Source organism: Acanthaster planci, linkage group LG17 (genome assembly GCF_054643075.1).
Source record: "Acanthaster planci isolate LZ-2023a linkage group LG17, COTS_SCS, whole genome shotgun sequence".
NCBI classification, from domain to species: Eukaryota; Metazoa; Echinodermata; class Asteroidea; order Valvatida; family Acanthasteridae; genus Acanthaster; species Acanthaster planci.
In genome coordinates, this window is record NC_141793.1 from 11,751,481 (window position 1) to 11,767,967 (window position 16,487).

General features: G+C 42.1%; 1 protein-coding gene and 1 non-coding gene across 5 annotated transcripts in view; both read right to left on the bottom strand.

Annotated features, from left to right (window-relative positions):
* LOC110973396 (nostrin-like) overlaps positions 1-14,056 on the bottom strand; it is a 22,122-nt gene extending 8,066 nt beyond the window's left edge. For 2 of the 4 annotated variants that reach the window (XR_015428140.1, XM_022224211.2), the window contains exons 1-14: positions 12,289-12,938; positions 9,815-9,900; positions 7,279-7,359; positions 6,974-7,036; positions 6,428-6,509; positions 6,106-6,168; positions 5,657-5,764; positions 5,066-5,290; positions 4,319-4,438; positions 3,679-3,787; positions 3,155-3,243; positions 2,743-2,871; positions 1,266-1,395; positions 182-286 (exon numbers count right to left, since the gene is read on the bottom strand). Coding sequence is in view for 2 of the 4 variants with exons in the window: in XM_022224211.2 (XP_022079903.1) it covers positions 182-286; positions 1,266-1,395; positions 2,743-2,871; positions 3,155-3,243; positions 3,679-3,787; positions 4,319-4,438; positions 5,066-5,290; positions 5,657-5,764; positions 6,106-6,168; positions 6,428-6,509; positions 6,974-7,036; positions 7,279-7,359; positions 9,815-9,900; positions 12,289-12,315 (1,417 nt within the window). In the remaining 2 variants the exon portion in view is untranslated. Of the gene's footprint in view, positions 1-181; positions 287-1,265; positions 1,396-2,742; positions 2,872-3,154; positions 3,244-3,678; positions 3,788-4,318; positions 4,439-5,065; positions 5,291-5,656; positions 5,765-6,105; positions 6,169-6,427; positions 6,510-6,973; positions 7,037-7,278; positions 7,360-9,814; positions 9,901-12,288; positions 12,940-13,887 lie in introns of those variants that run through there. The other 2 variants (XR_002597470.2, XM_022224212.2) reach the window with 2 other exon arrangements.
* Positions 14,057-15,291: 1,235 nt separating this feature from the next.
* Positions 15,292-15,365, bottom strand: Trnan-guu (transfer RNA asparagine (anticodon GUU)). Its single transcript has one exon. It is a non-coding gene; the product is annotated as a tRNA-Asn (tRNA).
* Positions 15,366-16,487: the final 1,122 nt, after the last annotated feature.

The following is a 16,487-nucleotide window of genomic DNA, read 5'->3' on the forward strand; positions in this document are numbered from 1 at the left end:
AGACCAGACGCACGACTAGTCACACAAGTCAGAAGACAGTCATAAGTGACGGTGAATAACGAAAGAGAAATGTATTTGTTGCAGTTCATTTGGAACAGTTCCTTGTGGTGGACTGGAAGTCCTTACAGGACTTGTGCTGGTCTGCAAGGGTCTCATCGACAGCACTGGTTACAAAGCTCACCTTCTTTTAGCGATATTTCCTCCGGTTCTTGAGCCTCATAGTCAAACTTAGCCATGCACTGTCCGATCACGGGCCGCACTTGCTCTCCATCGAAACTGTTGACACCTGCAGTCACACAAAGTGCATTTCAGAACCATTCCATGCCGCAAGTCACTTTCGGGTTTTTTTTGTTGTGTTTTTAAATGCCGTGCTGACAAAAATCACTTCTGAGACCTGGCATTCATGCCTAATCATCTTGTGATTGTTACACTGACAGTGACGAAAAAATGAACATACTATTTACCATTTACAGGCAGAAAAGTGATAGCTTCTTTAACCACTTCCTGCCGGGTCGAATTTGCATGTGCGAGATGAGTTCCTGGGGGATTTTCAAGATTTTCTGTTTTCAAAGTTTTCAACATTAACGCCTACATGAATGACTGTCTGGTGGCTACTCTAATCTGACAGGCAACCTCAGTTGATGCCAGAGTACTGCAGCCAGGCCTGCCGCCTTGTAAAGAGAGCCCAGATTGTGTAGTGTTGCATAATTTCCTTTGTTCCCGAAATTAGCCCAGTGCATTGCTGAATGCCAGTGGCGTCTTTTCAAATGCGGCTGGATTAGCATGCAGCGGTACTGTATCACTCATCGCTGGAGCACTTGTGTCCCCACTGATAATCCGCTGGCACTGAATACCATAAACGGTGGTATACTGTGTCAAAACAATGACGGATTACCTCCGCTAATGCCAACTGAAAAATGATGGCAAATCCCAGCAGCTTGGTCTTTTGTTCCGAGTACGGTCTTTTGTTACAAAGCCCAGCTCTTTTGTCCGATTTTGGTTACCCCGGCTATGCATACAAACTCAAGGTGCCCGCTTCTGAAAGCCCTGAAGGCAAGTGATTAAAAATTTTCTGGCCAGTTTCCTTGCCTTATATCAACCCACTGACACAGAAAATGCCCTTCATCGATTCAGAATACCGGTAGAATTTTATCTTGACATTTATTCTATCCTCTGATGTTGCCTCCGTGCAGAAAACAAAAGTTGACCTTCATAAAGACTAAAACAGCATGGCCTTGCATGATCTTCAAGCACCTGGGACTTACTATTGCTATCAGACGGGCTCAACGGTAAATTGTGAGCACCATCGGCCATTCCCCGCCCATCCACCTCACTCACTGATGACATCGGAGCAGTTGGCCGAGGCATCTTCAAGACACTAACATTCACTCCTTGCTGCATAAAAAAGACCCATGAAATTAGCCCTTCATACAAAAGATCCTCTCAGATTTTCAATTTTTCTTTGTTCCATGTTCAAGTCATTCCGTACTGAGGTAAACTGTCATCCGTACACCAAACATTGGTGAGCATCAGCCACCTCAAAGTTTCTTGGCTATGGCTTGCAGTAACACACCAACTACTGACTTCAAGCATTCCCCCATAGATGCATGTATCATTGCAAACCCAAGCCAAAGCCAGATGCGATGAAGTCGATAAGATAAGGCCATGTCCGAAACGGGCTTCCAGAGCTACGGCTAGGTCTATTTTCTGCGCGTCTCCACACATTTCCAATGGAGCGAAGACCTAGACCTAGCTCTAGACAAGAGATTCGGATGTGGCCTAAGTCTCAGATGCATCATTTGACTTCTGAGGACATGAAGAACACAGCACTCTCTAATATCTGCCCAGGGTAGGCCTCGCTGCACAGTTCACTGGAGTGTTGTTTGGCTGAGCATTGGTTTTAAATAGTCCAGCTGATGTTAAACAGGCTAAAAATGCCCACACAAGTGCTGTGATAAAGAACAGGAAGGACAATCAGTCCAAACAAGGTCTTAAATGTCACAATGCGAACACATGAAGAATGGCACACCCATGCCTAAAACAGATCTGTGAGCAGGTGCGCGAGTGAAAACAACAGGTGGCCAGAATAGATAGGTGGTCCAATTTACATACAGGAGGCCAACATCCATGTAAAAAGGTACATGCAGCCAAAAATAGACAGGTGAACAGAACAATACTGTGAACAGGTGGTTACAAATTGATATGTGGTAAGAGCAGACAGGTGTCTCGAGGGCAAACAGGAAATTGTGGTTTTGAAGCCTTCTTTTTTCTGTGCACGGAGTGCGTCTCAAGGATCAGGCAAATCTGGCTATAAGTCAAATGGAGTTTTTCCAGTTTTGCCAAATTTCTGTTTGGATAGCTGAACTACAGTGTAATGGAATCGTCACGATGGCATGTTACAGCAAAATTGTCAACAGCATCACTGCTTGAAATGCTGAGAGAACACCAATAGACACAAAGATTTGAGGTGAAATTTCTATTTACAATATGACACATGATATGAAGCTTGGCGTCATCGCAATTTTTTGCCCCAAATCTCCAAACTGGTTAACCAAAAACCACAGCTATTCTGCAAACTCTACCTCTTCTCAGAAACTTGGCATAATTCTGGATTTTTCTCCAAACGCCGTCAGGTAAAAATGATAACAAAGCCGCAAAGATTCTGGAGTTCAGCCGCAAAGCCGCAAAATCTGTTGAACCAAACAGAAATACTGCCTACTGATTGCGGTGAGTGCCACCTACGTGCTTGTCTTTCTCCGTCTTGATGAAGGAGCTGATGTCATCGCTGGGCTTGGGCTTTTTGTCCATCAGGGCAATGGCCGCCATGATCTTGAACTTGCTGGCGCGAAGCATATTGATCATCTCCTCCGACTGGAAGAGAACAAAAAAATTGGGCAAGATCGGTGGGAAACTACGTACAAAAAAGCCCTGAACAACACACCGCAAATAGTACTGGCCGATTTCTTTGATCACTAAACTCTGAGCAACTAAAGACTAAATATGTTCTTACATGGAACCAACGTATGTAAGAAACTGACAGTAAGTTGAACAGAAGCCTCCAGCAGGGACCTGCTTGGCCATCTGTGTTGTCATTAAACACCTGCTATACATTTTCAGGCTTTCCTCTCCGATCCAATTAAAGTTCAATACTCACATGGCCCATCTGCTGCACAACATCTTCCTTGGCGTTGGCGTCTGCATAGCTTGGGTTGTCGGCGTAAGCGCCCGACAGACGAGCTATGCCTGTAACAGACATTAAATGAGATGAAGTCAAGTCTTCACAAGACTGTGATCAATAATCACCGACCAAACATGGTGCTGGAGTTAGGCATATTTCAAAGTCAAGACTTACATAAAAAATTCTACAAGGCGGCATATTAAAGCAAAGCCCATTCATAGTCAACAACTGCAATATTTTGGAAACAGTCTCAGAAGGGTTACTTTGCTGGTGTCAGCAGCGGCACAAATCCGTTCTGGCTAGTAGCATATAGTAGAGGAGTGACAAAGGTCCTGAAACTACCTCTCAGTGGAAAAGGGGTATGAGGCCGAATACCACCTTACGCTTCAGGCGTTGGTCCCTCCCCCCCAACTTATACTCCTGGTTTTCACTGCTTTTAACCAGACCAGCATGGCTGGTTGCAGCTTCACAACATGACCCAAAGACGTGACATCACTAACCCGCTTTGACCTTCGTCTCCTTCTGGATCTCGCTGTCCAGAGCTTGCAGCTTGCTGTGGAGAGACTGACGTCGCCTGTTCAGGGTCATGCTGTTGGACAAATCCTCCTCCTGGGAAATTACAAAGGAAGAGCACGAGCTGTAGCGCATTCCTCAGGCATCTGGCAACAGCCTCCAGCAAGACACAGGGTGTCAGGTTGGCACAGCGGCACTTTTTTGGACTTTCATCTCTCCGACCTAAGTTCGAATACCACCCAGGCTGACCTGCGAATTTGGTTTTCCAGTCCCTACCTGACTCCACGGGTTACCATTGGCATCTGTCCAGGGTTTTCTTTCAACCTCAAACACTAAGTACTTCCTCAATATCTTCTCTTAAAAAGTTTCTCCAGGACTACGAGCCACCGTATCACAGTCTCTTTTGAGGAATCCTTGCTTCCATCACCAGAAGTAAATGAATAAAACAAATCTTAACCACAAAAACAAGCACAACACAAACTCAAGCTGCAAAATACATGCTGCTACAAGAAAATCTTACGCTGACACAAAAGTGGGTGATGAAACAGCTCCCTCAACGTTTTGACAATGTCGCGACAATGTGGCTCTAAATGAGAAGCAGGGAGCAAGGGGTAATGTGAAACTCACGTAAGGGTCGTACAGGACTTGGGAGACGTGTTCTCCATGGCGACTTTTATGCTGAGCTATGGCCATGACATCAGTATCAGGATTAATGCAGGTCACTGCGTGCGTCATCTCGCTGATATCCTGTGACCCAAAAAAGAAATACATGGATAGTCAACCAGCCATTTCATAACACTTTGATGATAATCGAAGCTGTTCCCAAACAAAGCTTCTTCTGTGATTTAAACATCTTTAGAGATGTATACAGCCGCACCCCCATCTTCAACAGAACTGTCAGTTCTGGGACAGAGCTTCGTACCTTCTGCAGTGGGTCTACCATCTTCAACAACAAGCTGTATCAAACAGAATCTTGCCTCGTGCAGCATTAAGAGGTTTGCTTTAGAATTACTGGGACAGGCAAGCCGCAGCGAACAGTGCCCTCTCCTTCTGCAGCCCTTCCAAGCTTCACTACAGAGCTTTTTACCTTCTGCAGCAGCTCCAGCATCTTGGTCAGGCAAGCAGTGTGAGATAGCATCTCTTCCTTCTAGAGCTCAACCAAGCTTTGCGACAGAACTTCTTACCTTTCACAGCGGCTCTAGCAATGGACAGGCAAGCAGTTTAGAATATCATCACCTCCTTGTACAGCTCAAACAAGCTTTGTGACAGAACTTCTTACCTTTCACAGGGGATCTAGCAATAGGAAGGCAACCTGTGTAGGATAGCATCACCTCCTTCTAGAGCTCAACCAAGTTTCGTGACAGAACTTCTTACCTTTTGCAGTGGCTCCAACATCTTGGACAGGCAAGCCGAGTAGGACAACATCACCTCCTTCTGCTGCCCGATCCTCTCCTTCTCCAGCTTCTCCAGCGTGGTCACCGCCTGGCGGAGGACCTTCTCAAACTCGTGCCTCGCTCTCTCAGTGGCCTTGGTGAGGTTCAGGTAGTCCATGTCCGCCTTGGATGCCGCCTCGTCAGCTTTTCTGCTCTTGGATTGTAGCTGCAAACATGCAGAGTACCGGCATAACAGATTTGTTCTCATAACTTTGATAGATCCTTCAAAATTCATAACGAGGTTCCGAAAGATTTTGTAGGATATGAGGAATGTACATCCAAGCCCCAACTGCTCTGCACGGGACTTGATGCCATTTGAAGCTTAAATACAAGTGGAGGAATTTGAAGGACTAGGGATGGTTCTTAACAAATATTGTCCAAGAATGTAGAATTAAGATGGGAGTTAGGACAACAGAGCCTTTGCAACATTGGTTCGTAGAGTAGTGCCTGTTCATCATGTCAAGTTTATTATATCAGGTTGAAATTTAGTTTATGATCAAAAATGATCAAAGTGGTCAGTTTTTTGGGTTACCTTTCCCAGCTCCTTGTCTGAAAGCACCTTCCCTTTGGCGGTGGGATCCTCCAAGATGGCTTGCATCCCTTCGCTCTCCTTGGTCTTGGAGTGGGTCACCTTCTTAGCCTACAGAAGACAAACAGGGGGCATGGAGAAGGAAACTTTGAGCTATCGCTGGGCCAAGACATCATTTCCTTCCTAGGTGTTTACTTAAGACCTGTTGCTGCCTGGTATGCGGCCTGCATAGTCTAGTTATGTGCTTGAGAGCATCAAGAGACCATTTGGAAGGCCGTTCATGAGCCAATGAGTCAATGCCAAAGAAATGCCACCCCAGACAACTTTTCCAGTGGCATGCCCCTACCTCCCGAACTAGTCTGTCCACAATTAGTTTGTTAAAAAATCCTACGGTAAAAACAACTTTGGCTTCAATGTGATATCTATCTGGGTACAAATTCTGAAATACCAACCTTCACCATTTCAGCCCGCTTGTCATGCCATGCCTTGCACGCCTTGTCGACATTCGCCTCTGCCTGAAACGCCAACCAACACAATTTAGAATCTGAAAAGATGTTTCTAACGCACAAATGCAGTCAAACAAACTCTTAAAACTGAAAAAAATCCAGACAGAACTCTATTCAAAGTCACTTCTGACAAAACAAAGGGGCATCCTTCAAAAACAGGCTTTATTTTTGTGAGGTGGAAGGGGGATGAATCTTGCGTCAAACCCTGTCTGGTCGCAAATGGAATGCAAATCTACTCAAGAATCAGCGCATCATTATTAGAACCTACCGTTTTTCGGGCTTTCATGTGCATATCAAAGTAGGTCTTGAGTCTTTTGTAGATGTCCTCATGAAGACACTCAGCTGATACTCTGAAAAACGCAAGAACATCACAAATTTGACAAGAAGAACATAGCTTAGATGTGCACCGTAATTACTCCTAGCATTTACATGTACTGAACAAGTTGGGTTCCTGCTACACAACCTAAATTTCTGAGATGGTATTGCTAAAAAAAAATTGGGACAAATATACATGTACACCACTCATTCCTCAATTTTCATTGCGCCAAACAATCAAACTTGACAACCATACCGAATCCAGAACGATCAAACCTTGGACAAATTTTTGAAAGATATGAGCCAGGAACAAGACTTTTAGTGTGCATCACTGGATATCACTGGATCTGAGGAGGCTGACAGTGCAGAAAAGTGAAAGGATTTCAGGCATGTTCCGAGCTCTGGAAGGAGGTAAACTCTACAAACTCAGACTGAATGGAGGCCTGTGAGACTTCAGACAAGCAAAACAAACAGACATTTTAGTTAACGAGCATCTCACTTGTGATGTTCTGCTTCGTTGTTGAGATGTCCACAAAAAATATTCCATGCAGCCATTAATGATCTAGAAATAAAAACAGAGAGAGAAAAATGCACTGGGTTTTACTGAACGTTGTCTGTTTAAAACCAGACATGCATGAGGTACATGTACAAGAATATACACACTAACAAAAACAAGCTTTTCAGACAACTGAAGTGTTACAAAAAGGGCATTTGTCTGGGGTGATGGTGGGTTGGGATTGGGGAAGAGTGGTTCACGGAGGACTTATGAATATGCAATTAACTGAATAACTAATTGGTCCTTACCCTGTGGCATCTTTGTTGCATTTCAGGGCCTTGGCGTTCAGCTTGGCAATACTTTTGGCATAGGTAGACTCTATTTCAGCTCTATGACAATGAGGAAGAAAAACACACGTTTTTTAGGGGGAAAACAGAGAAGAAAAACTGCACATCCAGTTATAACCAAATTATTCCATAACTACACAACCTTTGCACATTGGAGCCCATGAACCTGCACTGAAAAATCTCCCGTCACATTTGTGCTGCCCGCCTTAAGAACAGCAAAAAATAACACGTCCAAGTCTTTACGCATGTGTCTCAAGTGATATCCATGTCGAGTATAATGGAGTGATTCATGTTTTCCATCTGATAGTTGTGACTGTCATCCCATGAAGTACATGTAAACAAGTTGGAAAAGAAATGGATGAAACACGAGCAACAATATTAGCAAAATTCCACTATTTAAAACCCCACTTTTGCTGTAACAGTCACAGACAGTCAAAAATTCCTGCCCCTTGATTGGCCACAATACACCCACACACGGGGGTCATTTGACTGATTTTGACCGACAAGACAACTGTGCCAAGAATGCATCTCTGCACAGGAGGGCTTTAATCTGGTTTCCTAATGGACTACACATTGTGAGAAGTTAGACGGCTACAGTGATTCTTATGCACTGGTTTACAGGGTTTGAATTCCACAGTATTGAGACCCTCCAACGATAATATCAGTCTCAGTTTAATTATCAGTCTCAGTTTATCGGCAGTATACCGCACACAGATGCTCCACCATCTGTATACTGTAAAGCTTATCTGGGAGGGGTCTCAATGTCCAGAGATTATCTCTACTGGTGGCAACCACACACGTAGTAGAGGGCACAATGACTGCTGCGTAATCCACCATGATGGTGACACCACAGAAATAGAATTAATTTAACCACAATGAACCCACTGGGAGCCACACCCACAAGCACATGGTTGAATGTACATGTACAGTACTTGACTGAACATGATTAATTGGAACTCCAACTGAGAGAAACTGTACTCAGGTGGAAAGAAAAACCATATGATACATCCAACTGACACTGCAGATGCCAACTGCATGCTAGAATACATGCATGTATACATGGGCCCTTTTCCAATACTCAACTTGGGCTCCCTCTCAGGCTTCGTTCCCAAAACCAATCCCCGATTGTGGGCCTGAAGCGTTTAAATTAAATTGGATTACTGTAATTTCTGGCTTTCTTGCATCTTATTTGATGTTCTGTGGCACTATTAGACTAATTACTGCGCTTACAGCTTCAAAGTCAGCTAGTTAAAAAACAGTTGAAGCCTGAGACGGAGCCGAAGTTGAGTATTGGAAAACGGCCATGGGAAAAATCAATTGAATATCATGGTATCAAGTCACACAGTGGCATGTACATGTACATGCACAGTGTAATGCATCTACGGTTCCTTCTGAATCATTCATTCATGTACAGTTGCAATCTAGTTCTCCTTAACAAGGCCATCTAGTCAGTCGATTCTACTGTACGCCATTCATTGGATCCGGGATATGATTGCTCCATGGACTGACCTGGTGCACGTGGCACTGGTGTGTGTACTGAAAATGTGCAATAGTTCTATACATTACTTTGCTTCGGTTTCTCTGCACAGATGTTTCACACTACAAGTTTCTGTCTAGGGGGTGAGTGGGTGCGAAAGGGGAAGCCAACCCTCAAATTTATGGGTTCTGTTGTCGAAAGGCCAATGGGCTTTATTCTCCAGTTAGCTATTTTTAATCCTGTTCCTCCTATCACTGGCCTTAACTGTTAACTCTTCAATGGGACAGTATCAGACTACTTGAGGATTTTTTTGTGGGTTGCAAACCTCTGTCTCTTTTGACCTACATGTAGGTACATTTTATCACAAGTTTCAATTCATTCATCAGAGTAGGCAGGTACATGTAATAACTTGTCAGGACTCAGGATATTTGATTTCCAAGTTCAAAAATGAAAAGTTAATTCACTTGCTTTCAATATCAACGTGGCTGACTCGTGCATAAGGTTCATGCCAGTTGGAAGGCAAATCAATAAAACGAGACACAGTTTTCAAAATATTTCTTTTGGAGTCAAGTGACCCCAAGTGGCAATGCCATGATCTTGGTGAGGATGCACAGTATATAGGGCAAAGGTTTGTGTGCACTTGGCCCAGGCCATGCTGAGCACCCACAAGGGCACATGTGGGGGGAGGAAGGGTGACAAGGGGTCATCCCCAAAAAGGACAACATTTTGTTTAGTCTTAGGAGAATAATGAGTGAAATGTGATTTGGAGGGGGGGACTACTTCATTCCCTTTCTGTCTAAATGAGTGTAAAAAGCCCCCAAATTCAGCCTCATTCCTCAGAAAGGCCATAAAAATAAAAAATAAATTAAGAAAACGAAAGGAGTATATATGCGCGTGTTGGTTTACATGCTGGTTCTTGCGCTAATGCCTTTTACACACATATAACACTGTGCGCATGATGTGTTCACTTCCGAACTCTACAGCATCTCTTTGAATTCAACTTGGGAGAATCTGTCCTACCTTTCTTGGAAGATGCTCATCACTGAGGAACTGAAGTCTGTGGCTTGTCTCATGTGCTTCTTCAGCTCTGCATACCCAGTCTCATCCTACATAAAGGGTAACAGGGTCGGGGCATGGGTCAAAGGTCATCTCCATAAAATAGCAATGGAAATACTTCTCTAGATTAAATACGCTAATTATTCTAACCATGTCTATGTCATGACTACACCACAAGACACAGTTTGGTGAGGTCGTAGAGGAAGGTCTCCTTGATAGTGCGGTCTCTTACCTTATAAAGTTTTTTACCAAGTCTGCAAGAGCCTGTTTGCTGTTGCAAATGTCTAAACACCAATCAGAAAGTTCTTTAAGCTGGGGTTTCTCCTGCCTATTCAAGTGTGAGGCAGCCCACCTCACTGATTTTACATGTACATGTAAGTGACCACCTCCGGCTTTTCTGTTTTTACCACCTCACACTTAAAATTGACAAAGATAGTAAGGAAAAATCAAAATAATTTTGAAATGTGGTAAGAGATCAGTTTTAAATCGTTCAGAACAGTAAAGAGGGACACAGTATACAAACTCAATCTAATTTAGAGAGGACATTTGGAGTACATGTACTATTAGACTAAATAGAATTGATTCCAGGCCTTTTTGAAACCACTCGCTTTTGTTCTAGGCACTAGAATTTGGGCAAAATTTATTTCACCCTCTCACACCTCACAGTACTCAGAGGAAACCCTGGTCTAAGCTACAAGTACATGAATATGTAATGTACAGGTTTGCTTGATTTGAAGGCAATTTACTGGAAACCGGCAGGCAGTTTAAATCTGACTGAAAAGTGAACATGACAGCCAGACACCCACAAGACACCCTATGTCCCCTCTGGGCAAACCTTGCTGCCAAGGCCACTTACTGCAAATGACCAAACCTAACTGATACAAGGCTCACAAAGACAGTTGCCTGGTTACCCACTTGTTGTCCTGAATTAATTTGGGGAATCATTTCTTCAGGCCAAGGCTGGGATCTATACAGTGGTACTGCAATAAGAATAATGCCTGACCATTATTTCAAGGCTCTGTCTACAGTCTGACAGTCCATGTACATTGTAGCTGATTCCTGGTTTTAACTCGTTTTCTCTATGTACCACCATGGAGCTATTAAAAAAGGTAACATAGTACCAGATGTAATTTCAAATCATGAGGCCACCAATACAGGCAGCTCCCCAGGAAAGACACAACTTTTGCGCAAACACAGAATTTGGGGTGAACTTTATTGAAAGGAACTCTGATTGAAAGTGGGAAACTAGTGTTTTTTATGCATGGCTGCATTGTTCAAAAATTAAATGTTCAGATCACAAATATTGTCTCATAAGGATAATAAAATATCAGTGCTTGTGCCTTTCGGCTCTCGACGTGACATATAATAATAATGACAGTAATAGTAATAATATTACAACATAAATTATTCACAGAATACACATGTATACATTTACATAGGGCTGTGCAGAATATCCGAATTACCGCATATTCAATCAATTATTGAATATTCAAATATTAATCTGAATTTGAATATTCGAATGCAAAATTCATGAAAAGGAAGAAAGAATTTTCTTTTGTTTTAAATGAAAAAAATTGCACTATGGAAGCTTGTTTCAAGCAGATTCAAATGAAAAACGACAGAAATCTTACAATTCAAAAGTGAATTATTCATTAAACAATTTTAAAGGAACAGAAATTTTCAACACGGCAAGAAGTATTATTGATCTCTTAAATCTTGCTAATCGTGTGCTAGATGTGAGAAACTATTATACTAATTATCATGTACAACTGTGTGTGTTGTTGTAACTGATTTTGTACATGGTTTGTTCATCAACAATCTGCCGGTCAGTACGACCGAATACTCGGTCGAACCGAAGGCCGAATATTCAAACAGTGAATTATTTGAATTGACTCAGCCCTACATTTGCATGTATCAGCACTACTACTGAAAGCACTACTGCATGCAAATTATAGTTAAGAAGCCAACCGTGTATTACATGCATAAAGATACATGTACGTACATGGCTCTAATTGTCTGTCGCCACTGTCCCAAATGGTGAATATGTATTGCTGGTTTGCTAGTTTATTTAATTCGAACTGCCAATAGCAGCCCAAGGGCTGAATTGCTGAGCAGTTTTACAACAGAACTACACAGATAAAGTAAAATGAACAATACACACAGATAAGCATAAATTACAATTTACATAAAATTGTTCAGGACATTTAAAACGAAGAATATATATGTATATTAACTATCTGAATATTAAAAAACTTTGACTACAAACGTGTACATGTACATGTATGAGTAATCCTGAGTTCCGTACTTGAGAAAAATTGTTGTATTTAGTGCAGCATTAAGTGGCTGAAAAAAGAACATATGGCTAACCACAAAGATAAACTAATAAAACAAAATGGGCTACTGCTTAGTTGTATCTCGGATGTACTTTCAATACTTACAATGAATGACTTTGCAAAGTGGTCCATATTGGTGATATTCCTTGAACAATCAGTTGCAAGTACTTCCTCTATTTATATCACCGGTGCATTCAACTGCAAATATTCAGGAAATCTACTGACTCGGTGCAGCTTGTTGGTTTTGGAAACTCCCGATCAGATGAGGAAATCTGTGTACTTTGTAATATGTTGATTTGTTTTTCACACCAAAAACAGGCAACAATGCACTTCCTTCTGAAGCCAGCCCCACAATGAGGCTAATTGTCTGACTAAACTGTCAACTTGAACAGCATGTGACCACCAAACCCAACTGGATCTTCCTTTTTTCACCACAAGTGATTCGCGATCACAAGCCCGTGCTGTTTTTCCATTTGCAAACTCTGAATCATGCACTGTTTATTATGAGCACCGTAGTGCACGGCTAAATATGTACCAGCCCTATTCCAAAGGTCACGCAAGCCAGTACAGATTGATAGGGTTTAATCTTGTTAATATTCTGCCCATCATTTGAGAACAGTGCACAAATTGAAGTGCAGTTAAATACTGCATTGAGACCTGTAACGCCATTGGCTAAACCTCCTATATTAAAATCAACATTATCGGGGTGAGTTTTTTTTTCTGAAAATAAACTGAAGTTTTTTAAAAAGGTTAAATTTATTATTTTTTTAAATTTACCCCAAAATTAAATTTCACTCTCCTGCACATGTACTTTTTCGATTTTGGACGGGATCGGCATACTAGTATGACGATCCTGTCCAAAATCGAAAAAGAGGAATACTAACGCTCCACTCAGTAGAGCTAGGTCTGATGTTACTTCCACAAAATTTATGATAAGTGTACTATCAACAAGGTTTCTTGAATTAAATAGATGGGCAAGCAATATTATTTTGAGGAAAGTGTCATTTAAATTGTAGTAGGCCTAAATAACACTTGAATTAGAAGATAAACAAAAAACTTTAATATGCTAAATGTAGAAATTACAGAACATTTAATGGCACTACTTCTCATGTGATATTTTAAACAAAAAGTAATAAAATCTTAATTTTGGATGTGGCATAATGCAATTCAAATTAAACCTGAGTCATATGAATAGCAGAATAAGCCTTATCGCAATATTTCTATGCAGCATGGCTGACTTTGCACAACTGTGGAAAGGCATTGTGGGAAGGGAAAAGGGGCAATGTTTGCCCCTTTTTCCTTCCCATGATGCCTTTATACTATCACTCTTGCAGTATCACTATCAGCGATAAAGCTTATGATGGACTCCCTCAGTCATGTGTCCGTAACTAGTCTAGCCACAGAATGGGAGGCTATAGTTCATGATATTCAATACTTCCTTTCCAAAATATTTCACAATTATTAGAATACGAAACTGCGTGCACGTTCGTTGACCGTGCACAGCAGCTGAAAGCGCGATACGCTTGAATACCCCACCTCCATGAATACCCATATACAGTGTGGTGAAACACCATAGGCCTGCAGTCAGTAGCTTTCAAGGGAATTCTCACAAGTTACAATTAGGCTTCATGATGTAGGCCTATTTGACTTTCTCCACGCTCAGGCCTACTTCTTAGTTCTGATAAATTATTCTTAAACACTTACCGTAAAGACTTCTTTGAACTCCATTCTCTTTTCCTGGTCGTCCTAAGTTCCCTGTTGTTCAAATATCGGTTGTTATGGCCAAATTTTGGGCCATATTTTCGAGCCTTACGTTAGGCACCACCTGTCAATTTCTGAAACTTTCACAAACTTGGGAGTTAAACGCCCTCTACGACCATATGCAAGACATTGACTGCCGTTTGTCCGAGTCGGCGCGAATAACATGGAAAATTTCACGTCTTTCCTTTTTTAGAATGGTTTTTAAGCCAAAAGTTTTGGAATGGTAGGCAAAATTAACTGTTTTGAGGGGTTAATTAATTTTCGAACCAAAATCATCATGATCGGGGTAAAGTGAGGTCGCTGAGGTGGGAGTGATGGGTAGGTATATCATGTCACTTGCCAAGTAATTTCAAACCGAAGTGTGTAAAAAGAAATTATTTAACACAGTGACAAATTGGCGCCAATATGTTCCACTGGTCATACGCGCGTCAACTTTATTTCCCTGCTGTCTTTTTCAATTTTATTTTTCAGTTGATATAGCTCTTCGGTCCTTGTTCATCAGACTTCACGGAGTAAAAAAAGTAGAGTCCCCTAACGTGGCGCAAATTGTGACTTTCACTTAATTAACATTCCTCTAGCTCGATGCATTTGCCAAACATTTTCACCGAAAAACTAAAAACTCACCTGGTTAAATACTGGTACCATTTCCGTCACAATACATTTGTGAATAACATAATAACAGAATAACATTTAAAAAATTCTAAAGTTGATAAATTCTTGTAAAACATCATTCCTTCTGCTCGCCTACCCATAAACAAGTGTGTCCAAAAATTATTTCCATATTTTTGGGCACATATTCTAAAAGCGTTCACTTTGCGCGTCAGAAAAAAATTCGGAATATTGGGTGAAAATTTTAGCAGATACATAAAATTGAGATTTATGAATCAGAATCATAGGAATTTGATGAAGTTTGACTGACTGTGAAATTGAGGTAAAAATAATGCTCCGGTAAGACACAAGAGGCGGAAAATTAAAGCGCGCCACCGTAGGGTACATAATTTTAAAAAGCTACACTTCATTTTTTCACATATTATGATGGATCCACTTTTCCCTTAACTTCTCTGATGTGTAAGTTTGTGTATGTTTATTTTTGTTTATTTTCTCGTTGATTTGGAAGTGGAAAAAAGATTTATTCTATAGGGCTAGGCCTATTTGTTGTACAGGGCTAGGTCACGGTAGGCGAACTGATTACTATGGGTCACGCGCCGGCGCGGTATGGTGAATTTTTTTTCTTAACAGAAGAAAAGGCACAGAGGATTAAGAATTTACAGTTCAGTTGAAAATTTGTAAGCCTGAAAATTAAAAACAAAACTGAGAAGGAAAAAAGAAGAAAAAAAAATTAGAGTTCGTCCCCGGGTGGGCTTGAACCACCAACCTTTCGGTTAACAGCCGAACGCGCTAACCGATTGCGCCACGGAGACCTCGACGGTGAGGGCGTATTAACAAGTATATAAAGAAAAAGAAATTTGCGAAGACCACATTTTCTACTAGCCTCTTTTGCAGTCGTTCTCTTCAATTCGCGATCACAAAGCACTCCAACCAAGGGCACGTACATTACGTTGAGACTAATTGCCAGCACGTTATAATTGGACATCCGACTTGATCCCAGTCCCTGGGTGTAGTCCACTAATTCAAGCCCCACTGAAAACAAGTGTAAAATCAGCAGTGTGATTTTTCCAGTCTGCTTGCAGCCATTTTTCAAGTGACAACCCTTAACTTTCTCGAGCACTTCGCACCGTTTTCAAGTTTCAACCGTATTTTTAACCATTCAGGTGCCGGAAAGCCCGCCAAAGACCCTGCAGAGAGTTGATCCTGGCAACGATTTACACCGTCTCACTGTCTTTGGGGCCATACAATCTCCTATACTGTGGGTGCACTTTTAATGATTAAGAGCTGGCCAGAAATTCTCACAAGTGGACTGCACCCCTGTATCGTGGTACTTCGCGCGGGCAATGAATTCCACTGAGAGCTAGGCTCTCACGGGTGGCCCCGTGACTGACGCAACTTCGAGCGTTTCGCCCGGGTCTGATGATCAATCATGCGACGAAGGCAAGACTTCCAACATTTTCGGAGACTCCGTTGCAGGACATTTTAGAGGAAGGTTGCCATGCGATCTCGGAATGGGAATAAATATGTTTGTGCTCAACAGTATGATGAACTTCCAGGACCACGTGCCCGTGGTATTGTCAACCGTTGCCGGCTGACGGAGCAGCAGCCTGCGTATAGCCACAGGGGAGGAGCTGGAGGCCACGCCCCCCACATATTCCCAGTGCCCCCCAGGTGCCCCCCCAACTAAAAAAAAAAACGAATGGATGGATATTAAACAAGGCGAGGCTAACATAAACTTGCCCTCCAAAACCACATCACTGAAAGCTGATGCCCCCCCATAAGATGCCGATGCCCCTTTTGTGCCTCCCCCAACTAGTAAAATCCTAGCTACGCCACTGCCAAGCAGGTGCGGATCCAGGGCCCCCAGGCCCCTCTGAGGCAAGAAAATGTATAATAAAAACTTTAAACATGAATGTTTCATTGTCGTTTCCGCT